Consider the following 25,000-nt stretch of genomic DNA (forward strand, 5'->3'; position numbering starts at 1 on the left):
GTGAGCGTCTATTTACACAGCTCTTGAGTTGTTGCTGATCGGTGTACATTATGACATGATTGTAATAAAACAATTTGCAATTAATTTTCAGTTCAGAACACAGCCAAAATTAATTATAGATATCTTACATGCAATTCATTTTGGTTGATTTTAAACCTTGCAACTAGACTATCTTTAGGACTATTTTTTTCGATGGACTTGATTTATTTCACAAAACAGGAAACTGATTGTTGCTCTGCTGAAAGTAAACAAAAGTGACAGATCAATAAAATTGATGAAGGAAGCTCGTGGAGAAACGCACAGATTGACGTTTTACCACCGATCAGCTCCTTCTTAAGTTCTCTTAAAACCAAGAAAAATAACTTCGTTTCCATTCTATATGATCGACCAACTCTGTACAGCATTAAGCTTATAATTATATCACCTGTCCAAGATTTCTTCCTTTGTGGAGTCTTTCAGATCTTGCAATTCCAAACGCACCTACAAATAATTACATTACAAACTGTAGAGTGTTTTCTTATAAACAATTCAATCTCAGATCGCTCCACAAAATCTTCAGGATAAAGGCGTGCTTACTCGTTTCGGTACAGTCTCGTCCGGATCAGTCTCATCTTCGCTTTTTCTCTTGCTTGCTGCAAAAGATTGCATACATAACTTAACTAAACGTATGCAGGAAGTTTTGAAGTGTAATTTGCGTACTTACCCCCTTCATTTTCTGACATATTAAGCACAAAATTCCAGGTATTTTAATGTCAAAATTTCAATGTCATGGAAAGTTCGCCATATGCAACTGAATGAACTTCCTGCAAGGCAACGTGGGAATACTGGTAACAAGAAACATCGAGGAGGGACGGGTGGTGGGGAGATGTTGTTTTCACTTGAAGAATTTTCTCTTTTAAATGCGATGTAAGAAGGTCATTTAATAATTCACGAAAAATGTTAAAGTAGCCCTTAATAGGGTTCTTAATTCAATGCAAATTTAAGACTTTTTTTAAACAGAATATCCGATGTACAAATTAACAGCGCTTATTCTCCCGTAAGTGGCAAAAATTGTAACACAATAACGAGGCGCGAACATTTCGCCAAGAATCAACATGGCGGACAGTTCCTCAAGGGTACGCTGGATCCACACTTCGAAGCTCTGACATGGTTAGGAAACTACGAACTGTGTCTAAGAGTAGGAATTTGATTATAGTGATATGACAGACCACAAGGAAGAACAAGAACTTGAACTGGAAGCTCTGACCTCTATCTACCCCGATGAGTTTTCCTGTGAGTCTCACGTGTAAAATTGTTTAATTTGTATAATTAACTGTAGTTTTCTCTAATTTAAATTATTAATTTCTACATTTGAAAGAAAGAGAAAACTTTCACAGCAGTGCCAAGTGATCGCAGTAAGACTATTTATGTGCAATAAGAATTTTAGAAGGGGCCAAACCTGTGGAGTAGGCGGGGAATAGGCCACTTCGGGAAATACCATAATACTCTTTGTTTGTCTCCCCAAATTTTGCATAAGCATTGTTTCCAGTTTCTCTTGGGATTTACAACGGTCTCAAGAGAAAACAAAAACAATACTTATGCAAAATCTAGGGGGGGACAAACAAAGAGTATTATGGTATTTTCCGAAGTGGCCTATAGACAACGCGCACCAAAGGTGCGCTTTCCAAAAGCTGAAGGCACAATCTTGTGTTGTGAATTTATGGGACTTGGAGGTCTGGTGACGAGAAAAACAGGATTAGCCATTTCGTGTCGATTGTTTGTGTCAAAGAATGCTGTCATGCTCATCGAAGTTCATAATGTAGTTGTGTTTTAAAAATCTTGCCTGAGTTCTTCAGCTAATTCACCCACGAGCACAGTGGACCTCTTTAGCTTGTACATTTTGTTTTCCCATTTCAGACCACGTGATGTAACTCCAGGGAACACTTTCTTTCAAACGTCGTTTTCTGCACGTGCATAATTATGTATGTATAACTTACGTAAAAACAAAAAGAAAATTCCCTTGGGAACATCACGTGGTCTGAAATGGGAAAACCAAATGTACAAGCTAAAGAGGTCCGTTACACACTTGTCCAGGGGCATCCTTCCCTGGGAAAGTTTTGAGATTTGGGCCTCTTAGAGTGCATTTCCCTCATTCTGCAGCACGATGTAGGGTATTTGAACACAACGCTAATAATAATTTTTGGCTTTTTTATTCAGAGAGAGTACAGGAATACTCTAAATTTTTGAAATTCAGTTGATTGTAAGACATAATTTGGGTTTTGAAAAGACACTAAATAATTTTGACATAGCCTCCTTTAAGGCTCCTTTGCATTTTGTACAGCTGTGTGCATTGTATTTTATCTGTCATGACGGAAAAGGTCTTTTGCGAATGTCAGACAGCGTACACTAGGTACTAGACTGCTGGACAGCTGCCTCAAAAACGTGTGTGCTTGATCTTTGACATGGAAAGAGAAATCACCCCCGAAATTACTCAAAATTCAGGCATCTCTTTTGTTTAAAACATTTCGGATCCAAGGTTTGTGTTCTGTGCTAATGTTTCTCATGTTATTTGTAAAATTTGGGGTACATGTAACTTCCAAGGAAAGTAGGCAGCAAGTTTACAGGCAATAGACAGTGAATTTCGCGGGTCGCTGGTTCTTATTGAAAGCCCTGCAATAGCTAGTACTGGCCTAAATTACTCTGGTCATAATAATTACAGTACCTTAAAACGGGGTACATACAAAACCTGGGCTAGCCCATGGGCCGGTTCATGGAACACATCATGGACCACCTCATGGACCACCATTAAAAAATAAAATAATGATAACAATAAAGTAAATTCACATCAAATTCGGAAGTTCACATACGTGAGGAAAAAAGATATTGGGTGAAGCTGTATTGAAGGTGTGTCAAGGATTGAGCACACGTGTTTATGGGACAGCGGTCGAAGAGTGCAGCATGTCTTGTAAGCTACGTGTTTTACTAATACAGAAACAAACTTAACATTCATTAAAGCTAACCTTAAACCTAATTAGACCTAAACAAGAGTTTTAGGCCTAAGGTTAGCTTTGATGAATGTTTGGGGTTGTTTCTGTATTGGTAACACATGTAAAAGTGGTGGTCCATGGACCAGCCCATGGGCTAGCCAGGTTTTGTATACACCCCTTAAAAGGAGATGGATCATGTATTTACATGTTGACTGTTAAAGAACAGTTCCATGTACATTGTACATTGTAAGTTGCGATAATACACAGCTCACGATCGAGAGGGAAGGTTTTCCCCAAACAACACTTCATGGCATAAGTGCTAGATGGCTTTGATATAATTATAAAATTATTTAACTTCAGGTCCTGTCCAAACAGGCTATGTTTAAAGTTCCCCTGTGACCTAAGAATCAATTCCTTTTTTTCCTTGGATTTCAAATCTATGTCAACTAAACACTAAGCGACGAAAGTTTTAAGCCTTGGTTTAAAAAAGAAACCTGTTTATTTTAACTGGATTTTTCTCATTTGATTACTTTAAGGGTGTGTATTACACATAAATGTGCTGTAACCTGTGTCCTGTGACCTGTTACTACTTTAGCCCTGCTTTATATTACAAAAAAATATCAACCATAATAACAGGGAGCTCATAGTTATAGATGCCATCTGTTGTATACATCTTTCTTTGGAATACATTGATAAAATCTAGGATATTGACAGTGCACTGAGGTGAATACCGGTACATGTAATAATGTTAAATATGAAAATAGATGCATTCTAATCTGAAATGCCAATTTTGTTGTTGGTTTTGGTTTTCTTCTTTTCAATTTTATTAAAAATAATAAGTGTTATGTCAACATTTCATGCTACAGTGATTGAAAGTGACCCCTGCTGTTTTCAAGTATCGATAGCTTGTGAACCTGAGAAACCAGAAGATGAAGACTGTAAAGGTAATGGAATACGTGTAATTGTATATGTGAGTTAAGTCTGCTACGAGCCTAGAAGGCACATCATGCTGGGGCTTATCTCCGGTTTCTGTAGTATGAAGTGACTAGGAGTATTTCTACTCCCCCCTGGATGGGATGCCAGTCCATCGCAGGGATACCCCAAGCATTAAATTTGCCAGTACCCATTTCTACACCTGGATGAAGAGAGGCACTGTGAGAGTAAAGTGTCTTGCCCAAGAACACAAAGCAATGACCCAGCCAGGGCTCAAACCCGGACCGCTCAATCCAGAGTCCAGCGCACTGTCCATTAGGCCACCGCGCCTCCCTTCAAGTATGCAAGTAATGTTCACTATCCACACTGAACAGGCACATGGACAAAATTGAGTTTTGATGACCAGCATATGTTGATAAAGGCCCATATGCACAATAATGAGCAGGCCCCTATGCAACAAATTGGACAAGTACACTGTAATGTAATCTGCTTTTTGCAAGGAAAGGCAAAATGACATTACTGTTGGTGCATAAAGTGTGAGTTTAAAGTTCCTCCACACAAGCACAAAATCTGGCTGTGCACTCCAAAATCTTTTCATATTTTTGTCGTTTAAACAAAAGGTAGGCATAAGCTTCACCACCTTAAATGTTTGAGAAACACTGTCACCTCTAAGGCTGTGTTCAGCAAGAGGAATGTTCCATGACTGGAGGTGGGAGGCTGCTAATTATGTCTTATTGGTCATTTTGTTTAAATTGCAGTTTGTGTTACACTACAGTTCACCTATGTGGAAACCTACCCTGATGATCCACCAACAATTGAAGTGACATCTTATGAAGGCATAGATGATTCAGACGTGCTAAAACTGCAGGAGTTTCTTGATCAGGAGGTCATAAATTCTTCAATAATTTTTATGTCCAAAACTGTGCATGTGCCCCTAAATTTAAGTGCACATAAAAGGAAATATTTTTATTTTTCATACAATAAGTACAGGCTAGTCTATCTTAGAGCCCATTTTCTCGCAGAACTGTCTAGACTGTTGTTTAAAATAATAATCACTACTACATGTATGTGTAAATCTCTCTTCCTACATTGTACAGTATGGCCAATATATTTTCCTGTCACCTGTCATTTCTCTTTTTCTGTCATACAGCAAGCTTGACCTGATGATGATGATGGTGAATGAATCTACTCCTCATTAACATTACAATGGTCCCTTGCAAATTTTGTCCAGTTTTCAAATAATTTTTGGATTGTAATGCTCCTTGTGACCTAAAATAATCAGGAATAACCCTAACATAAAATATTTGACATCAAGGGCATTTTCAAATATAATTTGATAACCCTGCTTAATGTGTATTATGAAAGCCTAATCAGGGTGTAAGACATTTTAGTTGAGATTTTGACTGGGAGTTTGTTTCAATCACTGCACAGGCATTGGAAAATCTTGGCATGGCAATGGTGTTTACATTAGTATCATCTACACAAGAAAAACTGAATGAATTTATCACTAAATTAAAAGACAAGAAAGAAAATGAGAAATTGACGAAAGAGAAGGAGGCAGAAGAGGCTGAGAGGAAGAAATTTACAGGAACACCTGTCACTCTAGAGACATTTGTAGTTTGGAGAAGAGCTTTTGAACTAGAAATGATGCAGATAAATAAAAAGACTAATGAAGGAAATTTGAAAGGAAAGCTTACAGGTAACAAGCAATAATATCTAATTTTAAATTATTTCATTCCAAGTTTTTATGTTTTTGAGTGGTTGTGATCCCTTGTATGATTCTTTCCAGCAGGCTAGCATTTGACAAAACACCATCATTAAGTTTGTCTGAACAGTTTTCTGTTGTTTGGAATATAATGTCAAAAATTTTTTTTAACGACCTTTACCAGAACCCTAAAAAAATTCTTAGGCTTAATAAGGAGACACCTTGTGACACACTGTGACGTGTATGCAAAAGAGTATGCACCCTTTTGATACATGTAAACCCACTGACTGAGTACAACAAAAATGTTATTCTGCAGATCAAGAAAGCTTCTACTTAGTCTTGTCCATTATTTCGTTTTCTTATTCCTTATCAATAATTTTCAGTCCTCTGAAAAAAAAAAAGCGCTATTCTCAGCTCCTTCTCCACTCTCTGAATCCGATTAAGTGTAAACTTACTGTATGTATTTAATTTTTCCAATTTTTTGGTTATTTTTAAATACTCAAAATTATTGTTTGAGGGCCACCCTGTGACCCCTGCACCAAGTACATGTAATGTGAATCTCATCATGTTGTATTGGACAACCCTCAAGTTGAGAGAACTACACTTTCACTGCAAAGCTCCAATTACAGATAGTGTGCCGTTTTACAATGTCAGACCACAACACCATCTGTCCCAACCTTGTTCCCAGGGTCTCTCTTCTTCCCTTCCCCTGGGGCGGGAGAGAGAGAGCCTGGACTCTGGTCTGGTCACGTGTGTCCCACGTGAGCAGACCACGTGGATACAATGTACAGTGGATAAAATCTTGTTCCACTCCAGGGAAAGGGGAGAAGAGAGACCCTGGGGACGAAGTTGCATCTTTCCAATCAAGGTGTTTTTCCTGTCAAATTTTGTATTGGGCAATACACTGTAAATTGAAGTACGTAGTAGGAAAAAGATGATCACTCCTGCAGCACTTGTTTTAGTTATTAAAATGGGGTGTTGTAAATGCATGATAAGCTAGAATGCTTGGCCACGAGTGAAAGGGCAAATGAAAAATCATAGTCCTAGTCAGAATTTTGAGTGTAGGTCACCCGTAACTCCAGTCGGATGCTGTACTCATTGAGTTACAAGAACTCCTCGGCAGTTACAGCTGTATAGTGTAGGCCTCATGTAGGAATAGGGCTTAAGGACGGTGCCTACTATTGTTATTGTGCATACGTTCTCCGCATCTCGAGATTCTCGGATTTCCTATGGGTGGTGCTTATTAACATTAATACAGGGATATTTTTGCGCGGTTCAAAACAATGCGGAGAAAGCAGGACTTAGCAAGTGTTCTTGGTATCCAAAAAGAAAATTGGGGGTAACCACGCATTTTTCAGAGAAAATGAAGCTTCAATTTGGAAAAGAACGCCATACATTGCTTTGCATTTTAAAGCTTTTTACAACTATTTTTGATTAACTATCTTCAAAAAATGCGTGGTTACCACATATTTTCTTTTTGGATTTCAGTAACACTTGTTAAGATCTGCCTTTCCCGCATATTCAGTAAGCCGCGCAAAATACGTTTGAATTAGTAGGCCCTGCCCTTAAGCAAGGAAGTTGTTTGGTTCTCGTTTTTACGCCAATAAGACAGTTGCTCCTTTGTTGTGCAGGTCGGCAGCTCTTTGAACAGGATGAATCAATGGAAAATTCAGACGTTGTATTCCTTGAAGGTGAGGTTATGCTAAGCTTAACTAATAGTCGTCCTTTTACTACTTTCAAATTACATTTCTCAAACTCATTAATAATTCATAAGCCAAAAACAAAAGAAATCACTACCGTGAAGGAAGTTTTGATATGTGGCCTTAATTAGCATAAAATTTGGCCAACTTTGATCCCAAATATCTCATAAAATACTGATTCCTTTGAGAAGCAATATCAAACACTCGAAAGAGTGTTCCATCAGATATCCAACCACCTCGAAATCGGTTAAAAAACTCGGCCTTCGGCCTCGTTTTTCAACTCGCTTCTCGGTGTTTTGATATCCGATGAAACACTCCTTTTCGTGTTTGATATATTACATAAAGAAGGAAGGCACTCCAAATACATTCACTGCCAGTTCTTGCCTGGTGATGGAACCCTTGTTACCAGAGCGTCGTAAGGTCAAGGATAACCTCTCCTCCCATCCTCTTCTGCCAAGATGTCCCTTGAAGATTTGAAAATTTAACAGTTTTCTAACACTAATTTCTTATTTTCTTTTTGTCTTCAGACGAAGTGAAAGTTGATGAATCTCTCTTTCAAGAATTGGATGATTTAGATCTTGATGGAGAAGATTTAGAATAAAATTATACTTTTTTTTTAAAACCTACTGTTGTGAGTTAATGTGGTGGGAGGCAACGAGTCTTTTCCGCTTAAGCTCGATAGCTTCTGTCTACAGTACCTACAATACTCTCAGCTTCATGGAGAAAAGGTAACGTAGATCAGTGATGCAAGGCCTTTAAACTATTTTATTGAGAAGGGTTTAAAACAACAAGACAACTGCTCGTTCCCCGGCAGAAGCTTGAAGCAATTCTAAAGCTGTGAAAGAGTCTCTTTATTACTTATGCAGGGAGAAGCAACTTACTCCTGCTTTTCACGGGCAAGACGGACTTGTTTAAAAAGCCAAGCTGATCAAACTGGTTTACGACAAGGCAGGGAAAACTTATTCGGCGGAATTGTATTTCTGTACAGCGACCGAACGAGCGAAATCGCCATCGCTTGAAGACAATGATAAATATGCCGATGATCAACCAACAGCCCGTGGGACCAGTAAATTACAGTCAAGGGAGATTAAAAGTGGAGATAGGTGCTGAAATAGAAGGCATTACAGTCGATCTCCTTATTCTACAAAAAAGGCAGAAGCTAATTCTAACGTACTCACTGTAAATCGACGAGAATAAAGTTGCTGATAGCGCGGAACTTCAAGAATGCCAAGGGAGGTGTGAGGAACTGGTGTAACTAAAAATAAATTAATTAATAAATTAATAAATAAATACCAACTTTATTCATTTTATACAATGAAAGAGAAGGATACTAGAGGCAATCCCTATTGAGGGAAAAGACAGAGTAACCGAAAAACTTGAGGAGCTCGAGAGACGTTTGTCTTTTGGAAACCGTGTTGTACTTTTGGAACATGATGATGACTGTCTATAGTTTGCATTAAGGCTAATTCTACAAGAAAATGAACGTAGAAGACTCCCATATGATGTTGGCCGTCGCCACGGTGTTCATCTGTGAAAGACAAATGGGCCCTTACCATCTTAACCGACATGGTGATTCCTTTGCTGGTTGATCCACTGCTAAAGGTTTCACGGTTCCTTATACCTATTAATTACCGTTCATCTCTACCAGTTCAAGAGGATGTTGCACCAAACAATCAACAAATATCATCAGATGCTTTTCCCCCTTCTAAGCGACTGGTACGAGTATCAGAGCATACCTAAGCAGATTATAAGACTTTGTTTAATTTAGCAAAGCCGTGAACTCTTAAAGAACTAGAAACCCATTAACCAGAAATGATAAAAACGGCCTGTTTCTTTTTTGTATATAAAAGGCAGGTTGTCATAATAGGCATAATGGATGTGACAAATGTATTAGCATGCCTTTCATCCAAGGGATCTTGCCCGTTAGAACTAGTTTTCCATGCTTCCCACTGGCGCATTACACCTTAAAAGACATCTATAGTTGTATTTGAAAGTTTGTAGGCGCATGACGGCATTGTTCATTCAGGACCCAGATAAACATTGCTTTCTAAGAGTTCTTGTAGCTTGATGGGTAGCTAGGGCATCCGATCCTTCCAAGAACTCTGATTTTCAGTTGCCTCGTCGCCAAACAACTAGGATCTTGCCAATGCTCAAATATTCCTGTTCATCTGCTTGTAGATTTCATGAGAGTTTATTTTGAATGTTCTTTGATCACCGAAAAGCCCCTCAGGGGAGTGTTCAATAAAGATTCATTCATTCATTCATTTCACCATTGACAAAAGTCGACCCGAAATTTTACCGACTAAACTGGACCAAACGTCAGGGAAATGACATACGAAGCGAGAGAAGTGTAAGCTCTGATGGAGCATTTCAACGAAAGAAGAGGTTGATAATGATAAGTAGTGGATTCTCAGCAGGCTGGCGATACCTGGGATTGTTTTCAAATGTGATGAAGAATTGCTTACCGTTGAAGTGTCTGATGTAAGCAAAAATACTCAGCAAAATTCTGCATCCTTTATGGCTGAAGCTATGTTATGTGTCCATTTAAATATATCTACCAAACATGATCTGAACAGAGATGGCCTTTACCCTGAATACAAAGAGAATATCTAGTGCTTGTCGACCGAAGGAAAGAGATAACCGACAGGTCCTCTCGGGGACTGTCGCATGACCTGAAATGGAAAAGTAGCTAACATACATTTCTAAAGAGGATCTGATATGGTACCCTTCCGTAGACGTCGAATAACCCACGTCAGCAGCTTGGAACCAGACTTGTTGGTCATGGGCTCCAAAAACAGATTTAATGAGAAGAATTGATCGTTATGAACGTGAGGCACCTACAGAACGACGCCTTTTAGAGCGAGTTTCAATCGAGTATCGTGAATCCAAAATCAAAGTAATTACTTTGTCTAATCAAAAAGGACGGAGACAATCCAGTAAACCAATCAAAACTCACTGAGTGACGTAATGAAAAACCGAAGCAATTTTTAGTTACTTTCGACACTCAATTGAAAACCGATCTAATTGGATGAACATATCGTTTTTTTTTGGTACGACTTCCGTCCACTAACAGTCAACCTCGTTCCCAGGGTCTCTCTTCTTCGCTTCACCTGGAATAAAGAGGCTGGCTTATACCCAGTGGTGATTTTGAAGACGAATGCTAGTTTCTCCTGGGACTTACAATGGTCCCAAGAGAAAATAAAAACAATGCAAAATTTTGGAAGGAAAACAAAGAGTATCGCCTTATTGTACAAGTGTATAAATTACTGAGTAATGTTAAAGAAGTGGAAGGTTTCGTAAAATCAGGTTGCTTGCCCTTTGTGCGAATTTTAGCAGACCAAAGAAGGTTACTAATAATCACGTCAAAGGAAAATCCATTTATCTTTATATATTAGACCTTTGAAGTTCATTTTTCGGCATTTCTCAGATCGAACTGTCATCCGCTTAGGATTTACAAAGATGAAATACGAGTTTGCCGACCGACGTCCAAAAAAGTCAGGGATCAGAAATGACTTGGAAAAATCCAAATTAATAAAGCGTACGATCCATCGCGTGCGCAGTTTAGGTGACGAACTGAACAGCTGCTGCGTTTCATGTGTTTATTTGAGTGAGAAGACGATGGATCCGAAGTTACTTGTGTTAACGTTTCGATAAGAAGAAAGTTTACCATCTTGAAAGACTGATAGTTTTGTGTATTTTGTGATGGAAGCAAAAAGTAGAAGAAGTCAACATAATGAACCGTCAGGAAGGAATTTGAGAAAGGAAATACCGCTAACTTAGCTTTTGTTGTTACGTGAAAAACAAAGAAACAAAAAGGATCTGGAAACATCTTGTTTTAATTTACGCTTAAGGCTAACGCTGTGATAAACGTGGACCCTAAGAAGAAGAAAAAGACTTCCCCGTAAAGTGTTTTCCGGTGACAGCGAACGGGAAAGCAATGTTTAAATTACTAGGTTTATGTAGTCTTTTGTTTTGAGAAATGAAATTAAAACTCACCATTTTACTTAGGGTGGGGACAAAATTTACAAAGAGAATAAATTTGCTGTTTGTAAAAAAGAGACTGCTTCGTATATGTTTACGTTTCAAAACTTTCTACGAACTCGAACTTTTGATTTACAGTAGTTCCCTTCTACATTCGCGACATCTCGCTCGGTATGAGGCAAAACGTGGAGTGAGAAAAAAATAGAGAATAGATGAATTAGATGTGACACGCTCGGCCCTTGACGACGCTGTAATTCCTTCCACGACAGGCCTCAAATCATATCTGTTCAGTTTGAGGGTGTTATACTATCATATTTATAAACCAACCGCGTAAACTGCCCTGAACGAAAGCATTTTAAATCTGGCAGGAGATTGCTACGATTGACTTTTCACAACAGATGAAAAGATTTTGATGAAATTTTAAAGCAAGCAATGGGGACCCTACGGTTTCGCTGTTTTAATTAAAAAAAAAAGAGACAAAGTAGTTGAGAATTAATAATTAAACTTCCTCGAAGGCTGAATATTCGGGATTTCTAACACACAAATACCAAAAAAACATAAAAAATACAGTAAGAGATTAAGTCCCTGGGCGATATAATTCAGTGATTTTTTCATTAGTGTGTTTAAGAAAAGGGGCATTCAAACCTACTCAATTTGTGGTTGTGCGATTAAGATATATTACATGAGGTTGGATTAATAACTCGATCACCAATATCACCTTAACCGCTCTCGTTAATAAATGAGAAAACTTCATTATCGAGTTTTTGTTGTTGATTTTTCATAATTCTGTTTACGGCGCTGTAGTTATCTGTGATGATGGGATAAGCCTGCGAAGGACTTTGTTCCGCAAAGTGATTTTAGTTTGGGTGCTGGTTACAACGCATGTTCAGAATCTTTACAGTTTTCCCCCATTGTTTTTTAATTCCCACACTTAAAATTTGTTGTAACTTTTAACTACCCATCACAATCAGTGAGTCAGTTATTATGAATATCGAATATTAGTTGCAGAAAGCAGACATGCCTCTAATCGGGGAGGAAATTGAGGCAAAAAACAAAAAACACTAAATAGAGTTTTTTGACCACAAATAAACTGATCTACCTACAACCATCGCATAAATAATAATTGTGGCTACATTTGGTGATTTTTTTCAAGATTTTGAAGTTTCTGTAAGCAATAAATCTTAAAATGTGCTCCAAGGGGAACGAAAACATCATGTTCTATAATTTGCGATCACAGTTAGGAACCTTATCTGAATCGTTAAAAAACTTAAGTCTGGAAATTAAATAGTTATCATCGATTCTCCAAAATATATATGACTAACTCAAAGCCATGTTCTTGGTTTTCCCGTCCATGGGTAATTTACCAGTTTGTTGCGACGTCATTATAACAAAGAAGGAAAACAAAACGGTGTTTTTGATTAAAGTGTGTGTATGCCAAGATTTCATGGTTGACCTTACAGGAAGGAAGAAAAGTAAACACCTATCCGGGTCACATTCTTATTCAATTTGATGAACGTTCACTGAGATCTGCCAATCCATTCTCAAAGTAATTTCCTATCGCTATATTTTAAGTTCTCTTCTTCATTTTGGTCAATTTTAATTCTGTGAATGCGTTTATTACACCGCGTTTGACGCCTCCATAGAAATATCCCGCAACGCTTATCCTCTTTCTGCCGTTATCACCTGCTGGTTTGCGCTATAGATGCCAGTTCTTGGCAATTCGACCTAATTGCCTGATTTAGGTGCTAATTCCAATAATAAGCCGGACATTGTTTCAATTATTATGGCGAAAGTTAATTGATACAAGCATCGCATCTCATCCCGGAACTCAGACAAAAGGCTATGTGGGCCTTCCAAAGAATATATTGTGGTCCAGCAAACAACCTAGAAATAGAAGCGTCGTAAACACAAGGTCACTTGGCGTTGCTTGATTGCAAAGGAATCTTGCTCGCTCTAAACACGCTTTCCAGGTATGTTACATCAACAAAAAAACCATTTTCTTTAGCGTAAGTACAATTCATATTTCTGAATCACACCACCTAGACAAGGATAACTTACGAATAAGTCATTACACATGTTTTTTGACCACAAAAAGAAGACAACACAACCAGCTTCTAATCTAAAGTTTACTTCGTTTGTTGATGAAACTTTTATTTGATTTATTCAATTCTCCTAAGAGAGGTATTCGTCTTTCAGTGAAAAATGTGGTTAAAAATTATTTGGAAAAGGATTCCGTACTTTTAACCCTAAACAACCAAAGATACCGCTTCAGTAATCGGAATGGTATTCGCACCAATCAGCAGTTGATTTTAACTCGTTCTTTTCGTGAAAATTAGATAGCGGCTTCTTTATGGGTCAGAGATAGAGAACTTTCAAAAGATAAACTCATTTTATTGGGTCCAATGTGTAATTGCGTAATTTGTTTAGATCGATATTTTTCTTTTCCATTTCTGAATTTGTTTTTATCGTACATTGCTGGTAATATTTCTGAACTATCCTTGAACGAAGAGAGGGGAAATTTCACTAACCACATCTTTTCCAGTTTCTCAGAAAAAAAAAACCTCTAGATAAGATGGACGAATGAGTGGTAACAAAGGTTGAAGGATTTTGGTTTTGTTGCGTTTTTATTGAGCCAAATAAAGAAATGGACATTATTTCCAAAACGTCTCAAACAAACTTTTCATAATGCTAACTCATAACGGAAAATTTTGAAGCAAGCTCAATACGCAAAAAACAATTTTAGATAATTTGCTTCTCAAGTTATTCTGTGATCCAAGCCCATTCTTTTTTCAGTTTGTTTTATAAGCGGCTCATCTTTTTCTGAGATGCGTTTCGAAAACCTTCTGTTTTGAAAACCATACCGATGTCTTGCATTGGTCAAAATCCTATTAGAACGAACATTACTTTTTTGCTGAGGTTATCTGACTGAAATACTTAAAACTGCGCATCTTTTCCTCAATAAATTGTGAATGTTCTGTTACGGAAAACATTTGGCCGCTCGATTGTTTATCATTCATAGGACTGAGTTAACTTTTGCACACAAAAACAGAAGGAACTATACATGGGTCGTAGAATTCGAGCCAGTTCATGGCGCAAAGGGCACCCTTGGGATATATAAAAGTAAGAAAAGTGATCATAGCGACTAAATGGGGTCGCTAGGGATGATTTCACTAGATGTAATGATGTAAAGTGAAATGTTTTTATTTAAAATGATGGAGCAACCTTTACAACGTATTTCATCATTATTGCAGTACTTTTTTTAACTTTACTCAATTGACTGCGATGATGTGAAAACCCCTTGGTGGACTGGTTTTGTGGAACGAAATCAGTTTCCATGTTTTGCAAAATCACATAATGGTTTATGCTAGCTGTATTGAACAGACTTTACAGGCTTCGATGAGCGAAAATTACGGCTTCTTATGATAACTTTATGGAGAACATCGTGCCAGGCAATCTGTCGCTCATAGAAGCGATTTTGTCCGTCTTGTTTGTAATTATCGACCGAGAAAATTCGACCGACGAAAGAAACGTCACAGATAACCGGTCGCACCATATTCACAGGAACTGGAGCTTGGTTCTTATCACCAAAGCTGAGAATAAAAGCACCTGGTGCTTACTAAAACTTAGACATGATAGCGAACTAAAGGCATGAAAGTAACAAATTACGACACTAAACAGCATGCATTTCGATCGGACCACGGACAAGAGGAAGCGTATACTCATAAGCAGGGATAACAAGGCGTTTTCCCGTAGTACTCCTTTTAATCAATACAATTAAGCGAAATAATATTTTTGTTCTTTCTGGTTTTCAGTAAACCCAAAATGTTTTCTATGATGTCAATGCTGGTGTCCTTTGTCTGTTGTCTGCCTTTACTGACAAACGCAAAGCCACTGGAGGAGACGGCAAATGATACGCCGAAATTCACCGAAGCAGAATTTGTCAGATCAGTAAACGACCGTCAGAAAAAAAGCACGCTTGAAAAAATTGGAAGCTTAAATGATCCTCAATTCTGGAAAGGTCGATTTTACGATTATGCGCATTGGAGAGACCGGCACAATGACCACGGGAAGGACCATGTCTCAGATTCCGTCGTTGACAAAAGAGAACCACAATTCTGGAAAGGCCGGTTCTACAGGGAAGAGGGAGAGGCTCATCACCAGACGCGTGCAATAGCTCCTGGTCGATTTGGAAGGAATTTCCGAGGCCACTTTGGACGAAACATACAGGGCAGGTTTGGTCGGGACAGCATTCAAGAACGATTTGGAAGGGAAGATGACGAAAGACGCTTTGGGCGCGAGAACGACCAAAGTCGCTTCGCACGCGAGGAAAACTTGCTAGGTCGCTTTGAACGCAAAGAGGATCAAGGTCGTTTTGGACGAGAAGAAAATACGCAAGGGCAATTCGGAGAAGAGGAGAATCTTCAAGAAAGGCTTGGAAGGGAAGACAATCTTCAAGGCAGGTTTGGTCGGGAAGACGATCAAGTCGGACGATTTGGACGCGAAGAGACGCAGGGACGATTCGGCCGTGACAATATTGCAAATGATGAGGAACAGGGGCGGTTTGGAAGGGGATACAAAGATGGCAACTTAAAACAATTTCCACAGGAATTAGAGGAAGAGAAAGAGGATTCAAAAGATGACAAAAGAGAGGTAACCAGCAGTTTAGAAGAGACCAAAGAAGAGAATTCAGAATCTTAACAACGGAAGTATTAATTGGTAATTCCTGATCTTTAGTTTTAGTGTTCACTAAACCTTTTTTTGGCGACAAGGGTGGGTAGGACATGGACTTTGACACATGCTAGCATAATGTGCCAAAGCCTAATTAGACTTCATCTCTGAATTTTTCAATTTTCAAAGGAAAATTCATTCGAGATTTTCACGTTGTGTGTCAATAGTGGAAGCGCACAACGTTTAAACGGCTTACACCAAATTTTTAGTAATTAAACTTAACAGGAGAAACTTGAATTCAATTTTCAATAAAAAGTACAATTTATTATTCCGATTATTCCATATCAATCGAGAAGCTATCAGTAAATTTACTCAAAATAGTTTTCCCGCAAAGGAAAAGCTAATTCATCACTTGGTGACCTCTTTCTCCACCGACCATTTTTTGGGCGACTTTCATGTACGCGGGAATGGATGAAATATCCAAAAAGCAAATCTCTGTTACGTTTTTATCGAGTGGTGTTGAAGACATTTTGGGCCCGTTTTGAAAATACCGAAACTTCTAGGCCCGGAGAGATTTCTGCCAAACTACGATCCGTTCATTTTTAAAAGCTAGTCTCTTACCTCTTACCATGTTTCCACGACCAGCAACACAATAAAATAGCAAACTAAGGTTTATGCCATTTAACGTTTGTAGACACTAATGGCGTTATGGCTGCCAAAATATGCCCGAAAATTCTCTGGAATAGCTTTGGAAAAGCACACATAAGGGCTGAATGTTCCAACCATAATTAAGCCAAAAAAACATATTTTTCTAGTCAGTTCACTTTAATTTTATTTAATACTTAATTTCATGTATTTTTTTTATTACAGGAGAAAGTGAGAAGAGATGAGGAGTCCATAATATGAAATGCTTAATTCTAACATCAATTGAGTAAATGCAGCAAAACGTTAAATCTAAGGTCTCGTAAAGTAAATTGCACTATAATAAATTAGAAATTACTGCACCTTGTTACATTATTCTGTGTAAACAATTGTGAAACTTCTCTTTATATCTGTGAATTGCTCGTTTATTGAACTAAAGTCAACCACTTTAATAGAATGTAAATTTACTTTATATTGTCTTCATTAAGTGAAGTTGCGATTTCAATAAAGTTTGAAGAAGCAGGAACGTGTAATCTAATATCTCAAACCTCCTGAGAAATGACGCTCTAGTTAAGCATACCACTGAACTGACACCATCGGTCTACATCAGCTAAAGACGACTCCATTCTCGTCTCCAGAGCCCTCCGCTCGTTTTTATCACGCGGTCGGAGGGCTCTGGGGACTAGTAATGAAGCGACTTGTGAGAGAAAGCCAACACGCGCGCGAGACTGAGTCACGCCCAACAAATCCCAGCGTCTTCATTTTTGCTGGGTGGGAATGATCTACACTATTTCGAACAACCGCCACCCCTCGTGGTAAAGGGCAGCTGTACTCGCAGATAAGGACAAGCATCCTTTCGTACACTTTATAAGTAACACTTTTTTAAATCGCCGCTACGGCTAAGACCTCCATAACTGTCCCCTGGTAGATGATATCAATAAACTTTTTTAATGTCAATCCGTTCATTTGTTGGTATAAACTACGATGAGATAAACTTAACTTAACGGCAGTGACAAAATAATCAGTCACTTTTCTAAATTGTTTCAAAATAATCTGTGATACCGTAACCAAACGAGTGAGAGATACTTTCAGCACGAGAAGATAAAATATGTATCCCAAGCAGCCATGTAATGTTGATGAAATGCCCAGATTTAAAACAACTTGTTTTATTCCTTTTCGAAATGATGAAAAAGTGCTCACCAACCGCTAAAACACGCATGTTGTGTAACATGAAACAAGAGTGAAAGTTGTGAAAAGTAAATCATGATAATGTAAAACTTTGCAATAAAAATGTTAATGCAGTAGAGAAGAATTATTTTGTAGCACAAAAGTAACGAATTAATTAAGACGAAGCTCGCGTTTTATTGGTTAATCATTCTCGTTACCATGACGACACCCATATTCTCACATGTGAAAGATAAAAATGGTATGTTCACTGCGCGCGGTGATGAAAGATTACATTTCCGAGACGGTTGCTCGCTCTTCTCATTTTGTCGTTATCCCAAACACAAGAAAGAAAAGATGTCAAAGAAGGAAAAAAAAGAGAAGAAAAAAAGGTAAAAATCCGACAAATCAAGTAGGGACATTAGTTGGACATTATCTGCATTTTTATGGCACAATGGTGTGCAGGCCGAATCGCTTGGACCTCTAGATTTCTCGGTCTTTGTGCAGTACATTTAGGAGCTAAAAGGTCTGCACAGTCAGTCGATCAAAGGAGGCCCACGCGGCCGGAGCTTATTCCAGTTTCTGTAGCATGAAGCAACTGGTTTGGATGCTAGTCCATCAAGGGTTACCCCCGGTACTCGTTTTATAGGACTTTTTCGATATATTAAAATTCAGCTTGAAAGTGAGGCAGTGAGGACAAAGACAAAGGAAAGTGGATTATATGTAAATATTTTTCACATTCATTCTAACGTGTTTCTATTGTTTTTGTCCTCACCGCCTCACTATCAAGCTGACTATTTGATATTTCGAAAATGGGCTATTCCCTTGGGGGGAGAGAAACAATATGTAAGGTAAAGTTTCTCGTTCAAGGAAAAAACACGATGGCAGGGACTAGGCTTCGAACCAACGACCTTCAGATCTGAAGTCCTACCCGCTAACCACTACACCCGCACCCACCACGTAAGGAAAGTCTTAGCTACCCATCATGAAGCAATCTCTTGCCCTATGTACGGTTTCCGTGGCTTGAAATAACTTGTTAATGTACGGTTATAAAGGTATGTTTAATTCATCAATTTAAAGGTTGTTTTTTATTTGACTATTTTAGAGTTTATAAAATGTACTTGGCAACTGATAAGAACTTGCCTGGCGAGTTAGATACAGTTCTAATTTAATTCCTCGTACACTGAAACATTGCAGACACTCAGATTCTCCGTGTTCATCATGCAAAGGTTTGAAATTCAGATGGGGGACATCAATACCCGCTAACAGGGCCTCATTTACGGCTAAATACAGGACCTTCTTTATTACAGAGGGCAAACTTAGCCGTTAATTTACGGCTAAATTGAATGTCAGTATATAAGCGTTTACATAATTTCGATAATTTTAATTTATACAGTGTATACATGTAGATTAAATTCAATGCAAAATTTCCCCTTATGTATACACCCAGTTTAAAGCTTCATAGCAATGTTAACACCATCAGCCATGGGGAGAAAACACATCTCAACACGACTGTCTTTCTGAATCTTCACATTCAAGGCATGTATTATTCTTGTATTATTATGTGTCGCCAACATCACAGGATCGCATACTCTCAAGGAAAATAGAGCCTGCAATAATAAAGTACTTTTAGGTGTTGAAAAAAAAAAAAAAATTACCGAGACGCACGCATCTACACTAGCAGTGTGCCATCTCAACCTAGTTACCGACCCACTCAAGCCAAAAAACAGACTGTCTGGCATTTCCCTTCACCAAGTCAACAAGGAGAGCCCAATCAAAGAAACTTGAAAAATAGCTTTTCCAGGGCAAACGTCTTCAACATTAGCTTCAACATCTGCAATCGATTTTGTTGAAAAGCGATGTTGAACCGTTTACCCCTCCTTTCAACCTTCTTGAAATACGTTGAAACGAAGTTGACTGGATGCTGAATGAGTTTAAACTTTGCTTCAAACAAGTATTCAACATTTCTTTTGTTTTCTTGAATGTTGAATGAAGTTGAAGTTGTTTTCCCCCTTCTGCCAACATCGGTCTCTCAATGACGTATCCATATCAGTATCCATAGTAACAACCACGGCTGCAGCCTGGGACTGATGTTGAATCAAATATTTCCCACCCAATCAGTCAACATCATTCAACAAAATCGATCAGATGTTGAAGCGGTTTGCCCGAGCCTTTATTCTGTATCCGTACCCTCTATCTCCACGGAATTAATGAATGCCTCCCCTGCCTCTACTTCATTCTTGTTTTTCACGCAATTTGCTCCAATCAATACAGCTGCTCCACTGTGCTATGTCACTTATTATGTGACAACCCTCTCACAACCCAATTCCTGTATTCGCTCTTATGGTGGTCAATTTTTCCCTTCAGCTCAGTGGATACTTCTAACTTCTTAAAAGACACTCAATATGCACCATGAGAGGTTAGGGCTTTCAGACTTTCAAACTCGTGTTTTGCATATATTACAAGCTGCATTTCCACGCTGAAATTTTAAGCTAGTGAGTAAATGACGTCACTATTCCCTAGATCCAACCCTCTGAGGTCCAATCAGTCAGTTTTGAACGCGGGTAATGGCTTTGGATAAAAATCAAAGCTCAACATTTTGCTAGTCAGGTGTTAAGCAAATTAACACACTTTCAAAATCTGAAGAAAAAAGGAAGTGATTTTTTTTCTCTGATAAATCTAACCGCCAAGTGTCACCCCTACATATTTAAAGATGTGTTTCAGCTCTTCTATCAAAAGATGGCTTACATTATCAATAATAATGAGTCCACCCTTGCGTAAAAGCTGCAGAGCTTTTTCATAGTAGTTATCATATTCTGACTTCTCAGCATCTATAAAAACCAAGTCATAACTACCAGACTCCCCCGAAGAAATGAGCTCATCTGCAACATGAATGTAAAGAAAAACATATAATATTGACAATGCAAAAGATATTCACTGTTAGTTTCTAAGATCAACTGCAGCTTTTGAATGCAAAAATTCAGATAAAGTCTCACTATCTTTACAGGAGATTACACAAGGAAATAAGATATGCTAATCAAAACGATCAGACCATTGTAAATTTATTTACCTAACGTAGCAAGAGCAGGTTGTATTCGCAAATCTATCTTTGATTCCACCTCTCCCTGCAAGTAAACAGAGATTCATAAATTGAGGCAGACAGTGCTTGAAATAAAAAAAAATCCAGGTTGTCCCTGTTTCAAAAGCTGGGCAACCAAAACCGTAAATTAGGTTGCCATGATCTGTTGTTTGTCCGTCGATACGACGAGGACCATCTACACATCTTATGGAGGAGTGAAGGTGAAGATAATGATGATGATAAGGGTGATGACGATGCCGATTTTGGAGGAGGGCGTTAGGCATGCGGAGCGGATGTGATGTGACGCGAAATTCATTTTCTGTGCGTCCGCAAATGGCTGGTAAGGCCAATCCGCACCCGGAACAGTCCAGGGCAGTGGGGGCAAGGGATGATGGAGACAGACGCTGGTGTGGCGGTACCTTTCTTGACTTGTCTGCGCTCCTCAGCTGCTGCGATCCTGTTCGCTTCACAGGCTTTGGTGCCACGCTTGACGGCTCCACGCCACTTGTCTCTGTCTTGAGCCACTTGCTCCCAGTCGGTGTGCTTGATCCCAAAGGCCTTGAGGGAGACCTAAGGGTGTCTTTGAAGCGCTTCTTCTGTCCTCCTTGGGAGCATTTGCCTTCTAAAAGTTCCCCAAACAACATTTTCTTTGGTAGTCAGTGGTCTGCCATGCAAGCCACGTGCCCGGGCCAGCGGAGCTGGGACTGCATCAGGATAGTGTAAGCGCTGGGGAATGGCCTCGGTGTCAGGAATCTTTTCCCGCCACTTGATGCCAAGAATCCTCCTGAAGCAGGTGGTATGGAAGTGGTTCAGCTTCCTTGCATGACGCTGGTAGACTATCCATGTTTCGCAGCCGTACAGAAGGGTGGTGAGAACTGACGCTTGGTATACCTTGATCTTGGTTTAGGCTGTGATGCCTCTCCGATTCCAGACCTTTTTGTGAGTCTGCCAAAAGCGGCACTCGCTTTAGCGAGTCTGGCATTCAGCTCATCGTCCATGATGATGAATCTCGAGAGGGTACTGCCGAGGAAGGTGAACTCGTCCACCATGTTCAGTCTCTGTCCGTTGACAGTGATGGTGGGCTCTACATATGGGTTACCCGGCGCTGGCTGGTGCATGACTTCAGTCTTCTTAGCGCTGATCGTCAGGCCGAAGTTTTTGCAGGCCTCCACAAACTTGCCAATGCTATGCTGCATCTTGGCTTCCGAAGCAGCGTTGAGGGTGCAGTCATCAGCAAACAAGAAATCATTGATGGTGCTAACCCTCACCTTGGTTTTCGCTTTGAGCCTCCTGAGGTTGAAGAGTGAACCGTCGGTGCGGTATTTGATACCAATGCCAACCACCGAATTGCTGAAAGCATCAGACAGCATTGCGGAGAACATGACACTGAAGAATCTTGGAGCCAGGACACATCCCTGCTTCATTCCATGACAGGCAATGCTTCTGATGTTTCCCCGTTATCCTGGACACACGCCAGCATGCCATCGTGAAACTGTCTGACGACAGTGGTGAATTTGTCAGGCCATCCATACTTTCACATGACTCTCCAAAGGCCATCTCTGCTGACGGAGTCAAAGGCCTTGGTCAGATCGACAAAGGTGGAGTACAGGTCAGTGTTCTGTCTTGACATTTCTCCTAGAGCTGTCAGGCAGCGAGCACCAGACTCGCTGATGCTATATTCTCTGGCGATCTCGGAGTTATTTTTTACAGCTTCTGTTTTGGCGACTATTTTAAGTTTAAAGGCAAGGTTGTAAGGTTTCCAGTCGAATAACTTTTTATAAAACGCTTTGCTTGTACGAAGCCATGTTTCTAGTGAGGTCAGTAATTGTTTAATAATGTTCGTCACTTCACGATCACGTCGCTTGTTTGTTTCTAATCTTTCAGTCGTGTTCATTTGTGTTTTAAATTAAGAAAATTCCATAGTCAATAATACACATCAAGACCTAAAATGGGTCTCGGCTTATAGCCGGGTATTATGCATTTGCTATTTGTGTCAATCAAGTTGATTTTTTGCGTAAGAAGTTTGGGGTCTCGGCTCATAGCCGAGCTCGGATTGTAGCCGAATAAGTACGGTAGTCCCACGATCTTTCCAGAAACCACACTTGACTGACTTTCTGGTAGGAGTCCTTGCTCAAGATGGTCGTTGAGGTGGTTCAGGAGGACTTTGGCCACAATCTTGCACTGCAATAGATAACAGGGAGATACCACGATGGTTGCCGCAAGCTTGTCGTTGCGTCCTTGAAGTCATGTGGCACTGATTCCTTCTCCCATATGATCTGGACGAGAGTCAGAAGCTTGGCCATTCCCGCTGTACCACCCTCTTTGCAGATTTCAGCTGGGATGGAGTCCGATCTAGGAGCTTTTCCGCTGGAGAGCTGGCGGATGGCCTTCAGCACCTCTTCCACAGTTGGGACAGCGTAGAGTGACATGTTCACTGGGGCCTGCGGCAGTCTTGCAATGGCTTCATCATTTATGGAGGATGTTCTGTTCAGTACGCCGTCAAAATGTTTGGCCAATCGTTGCAGGATCTTGTCCTTTTCTGAGATAAGCGTGGTGCCGTCCACACTGAGTAGTGGGAAGCAGCCTGCGCTGGTGGAGCCGTACACTGCCTTAAGGCTGCTGTAGAAATTCTTCATGTAGTTCCTGTCTGCAAAGCCTTGGATCTCGTCGGCTTTTGCACTCAGCCAGGAGTCTTGCATTTCGTGCAGTTTGAGCTGGACGGTGCTGTGGATGCTCCTAAGTGCGTCTTCTTGGCTGTTTGATGTTGTGTCCTGGATGTGGGCTAGGTGAGCAGCGTGTTTCTGCTTCAGCAGGGCTGATGTCGGAGTGGTTTTCGTCAAACCAGTCCTTATGCTTTCTTGCAGGGGGTCCCAGACACTCAACGACTGCGTTATAAACCGTCTCACAGGGAGAGGTCCACGCTGCTTCGATTTCCTGATTGTCCAAAGTGATGGCATCCAACTGTTCTTCCAAGGTATTAACAAACACTTGCTTGGTGGGGCCGTCTTTCACCTTGGTGATGTTAATTCGCTTTGGAGCCTTCTTGCCCTGCGGTCTTCTCTTGGGCTGCACGCAGATGTTGAGCTTGGACACGATGAGGCGGTGGTCTGTCCAACATTCTGCACTGCACATGGCCTTGGTGATCCTCACATCCTGCCTGTCCCTCTTCTGGATGACGACATAGTCTATCAGATGCCAATGCTTTGAGAGGGGAAGCAACCAGGATGTCTTGTTCCGGGTAGGGAGGCGGAAGATGGTGTTGGTGATCAGGACGTCATGCTTGGTGCAGGTCCGGAGGAGCAAGAGGTCATTGCTGTTGCACTTGCCTGTCCCATGCTTGCCCAGCACACCTTCCCAGGAGCTGCTGTCGCATCCCACTCTTGCATTGAAGTCACCAAGAATGATGAGCTTGTGAGAAGCTGGAACAGCAGAGATGACAGCATCGAATTCTTCATAGAACCTGTCTTTGGTCTTGCCTGGGTTGGTTATGGTGGGTGCGTAGGCGCTGATGATGGTGGCGAACTTCTTTCCATAGTCTCATCGTCGCGAGGTGGTCGTTCACCCCTTTCGGGGCACAGTCTAGCTTGCTCACAAGAGATGTTCTGATGGCAAAGCCAACTCCTGCTTCGCGTCTCTCCTCGGGCGCTTGTCCGCTCCAGAAGAAGGAGTAGCCTGAACTCCTCTGTTAGTTCTCCCTTGCCTGCCAACCTGGTCTCACTGAGGACAGCATAGTCGATCTTGTATCTGGCGAGTTCATCGGCATTGAGCGCAGTCCATCTTTGAGGTCTGTCTGAGTCATCCCGATCAAGTAGTGTGCGGATGTTCCACGTGGCTGTTTTCAAGGGTATAATCTCTCTTTTCTTCGTTTTTCGACCGCATTGAGGGGGTCCCCACTGACCGCGGTAAGCCAGCCAGGAAAGGCGAGGAGCAGGCAATGTATAGGGCACCTTTTCTAGCCCCTTCCTCGTGCCAGGGAGGTGAGCAGTGCTATCCTGAAGAGGGCTGCTCAGACACCGAGACGGCTGCTGGACTCCACTTCTGCTCCAGTCAGTGAAAAACGACCCAATGGCCTGAGTCGCCTGTGTGCAGGTCTGTGGCTACGACTGCCAGTGTACCCCACACCTGTCGCTTCGTCACTCGCCTGTCACCACAGGACTTTGGG

At 40.4% G+C, this 25,000-nt stretch overlaps 4 protein-coding genes and 1 pseudogene across 6 annotated transcripts in view; 2 read left to right on the forward strand and 3 right to left on the reverse strand.

Annotated features, from left to right (window-relative positions):
* Window positions 1-797, reverse strand: part of LOC137996501 (pre-mRNA-splicing regulator WTAP-like) — a 10,864-nt gene extending 10,067 nt beyond the window's left edge. For both annotated transcript variants that reach the window (XM_068841940.1, XM_068841939.1), the window contains exons 1-3: window positions 704-797; window positions 577-632; window positions 425-480 (exon numbers count right to left, since the gene is read on the reverse strand). In XM_068841940.1, coding sequence (XP_068698041.1) covers window positions 425-480; window positions 577-632; window positions 704-722 — 131 coding nt within the window. In that variant the 5' untranslated portion in view covers window positions 723-797. The remainder of the gene's footprint in view (window positions 1-424; window positions 481-576; window positions 633-703) is intronic.
* Window positions 798-1,070: 273 nt separating this feature from the next.
* On the forward strand, window positions 1,071-9,353 carry LOC137996502 (RWD domain-containing protein 1-like). The gene is made up of 6 exons (XM_068841941.1): window positions 1,071-1,272; window positions 3,833-3,910; window positions 4,658-4,785; window positions 5,331-5,598; window positions 7,236-7,295; window positions 7,832-9,353. The coding sequence occupies exons 1-6, from the start codon at window positions 1,200-1,202 to the stop codon at window positions 7,903-7,905; spliced, it is 681 nt and encodes a 226-aa protein (XP_068698042.1). The 5' UTR covers window positions 1,071-1,199; the 3' UTR covers window positions 7,906-9,353.
* Window positions 9,354-13,118: 3,765 nt separating this feature from the next.
* On the forward strand, window positions 13,119-18,683 carry LOC137996503 (antho-RFamide neuropeptides-like). Of its 2 annotated transcripts, none has more exons than XM_068841942.1 (3): window positions 13,119-13,255; window positions 15,098-16,001; window positions 16,824-18,683. In XM_068841942.1, exon 2 carries the CDS (start codon window positions 15,108-15,110, stop codon window positions 15,981-15,983), a length of 876 nt encoding a protein of 291 aa, XP_068698043.1. In that variant the 5' UTR covers window positions 13,119-13,255; window positions 15,098-15,107; the 3' UTR covers window positions 15,984-16,001; window positions 16,824-18,683. The 2 variants fall into 2 exon arrangements, with proteins under 2 accessions (XP_068698043.1, XP_068698044.1); XM_068841943.1 differs by having other exon boundaries at window positions 15,098-15,935.
* Window positions 18,684-18,828: 145 nt separating this feature from the next.
* Window positions 18,829-25,000, reverse strand: part of LOC137996504 (probable caffeoyl-CoA O-methyltransferase 2) — an 11,094-nt gene continuing 4,922 nt past the window's right edge. The window contains exons 4-6 of the mRNA XM_068841944.1: window positions 20,830-20,884; window positions 20,508-20,641; window positions 18,829-19,369 (exon numbers count right to left, since the gene is read on the reverse strand). Of these exons, the coding sequence (XP_068698045.1) occupies window positions 19,211-19,369; window positions 20,508-20,641; window positions 20,830-20,884 (348 nt within the window). The 3' untranslated portion in view covers window positions 18,829-19,210. The remainder of the gene's footprint in view (window positions 19,370-20,507; window positions 20,642-20,829; window positions 20,885-25,000) is intronic.
* LOC137996505 (uncharacterized) lies at window positions 20,892-24,375 on the reverse strand (annotated as a pseudogene).

Source organism: Montipora foliosa, chromosome 3 (genome assembly GCF_036669935.1).
Source record: "Montipora foliosa isolate CH-2021 chromosome 3, ASM3666993v2, whole genome shotgun sequence".
NCBI classification, from domain to species: Eukaryota; Metazoa; Cnidaria; class Anthozoa; order Scleractinia; family Acroporidae; genus Montipora; species Montipora foliosa.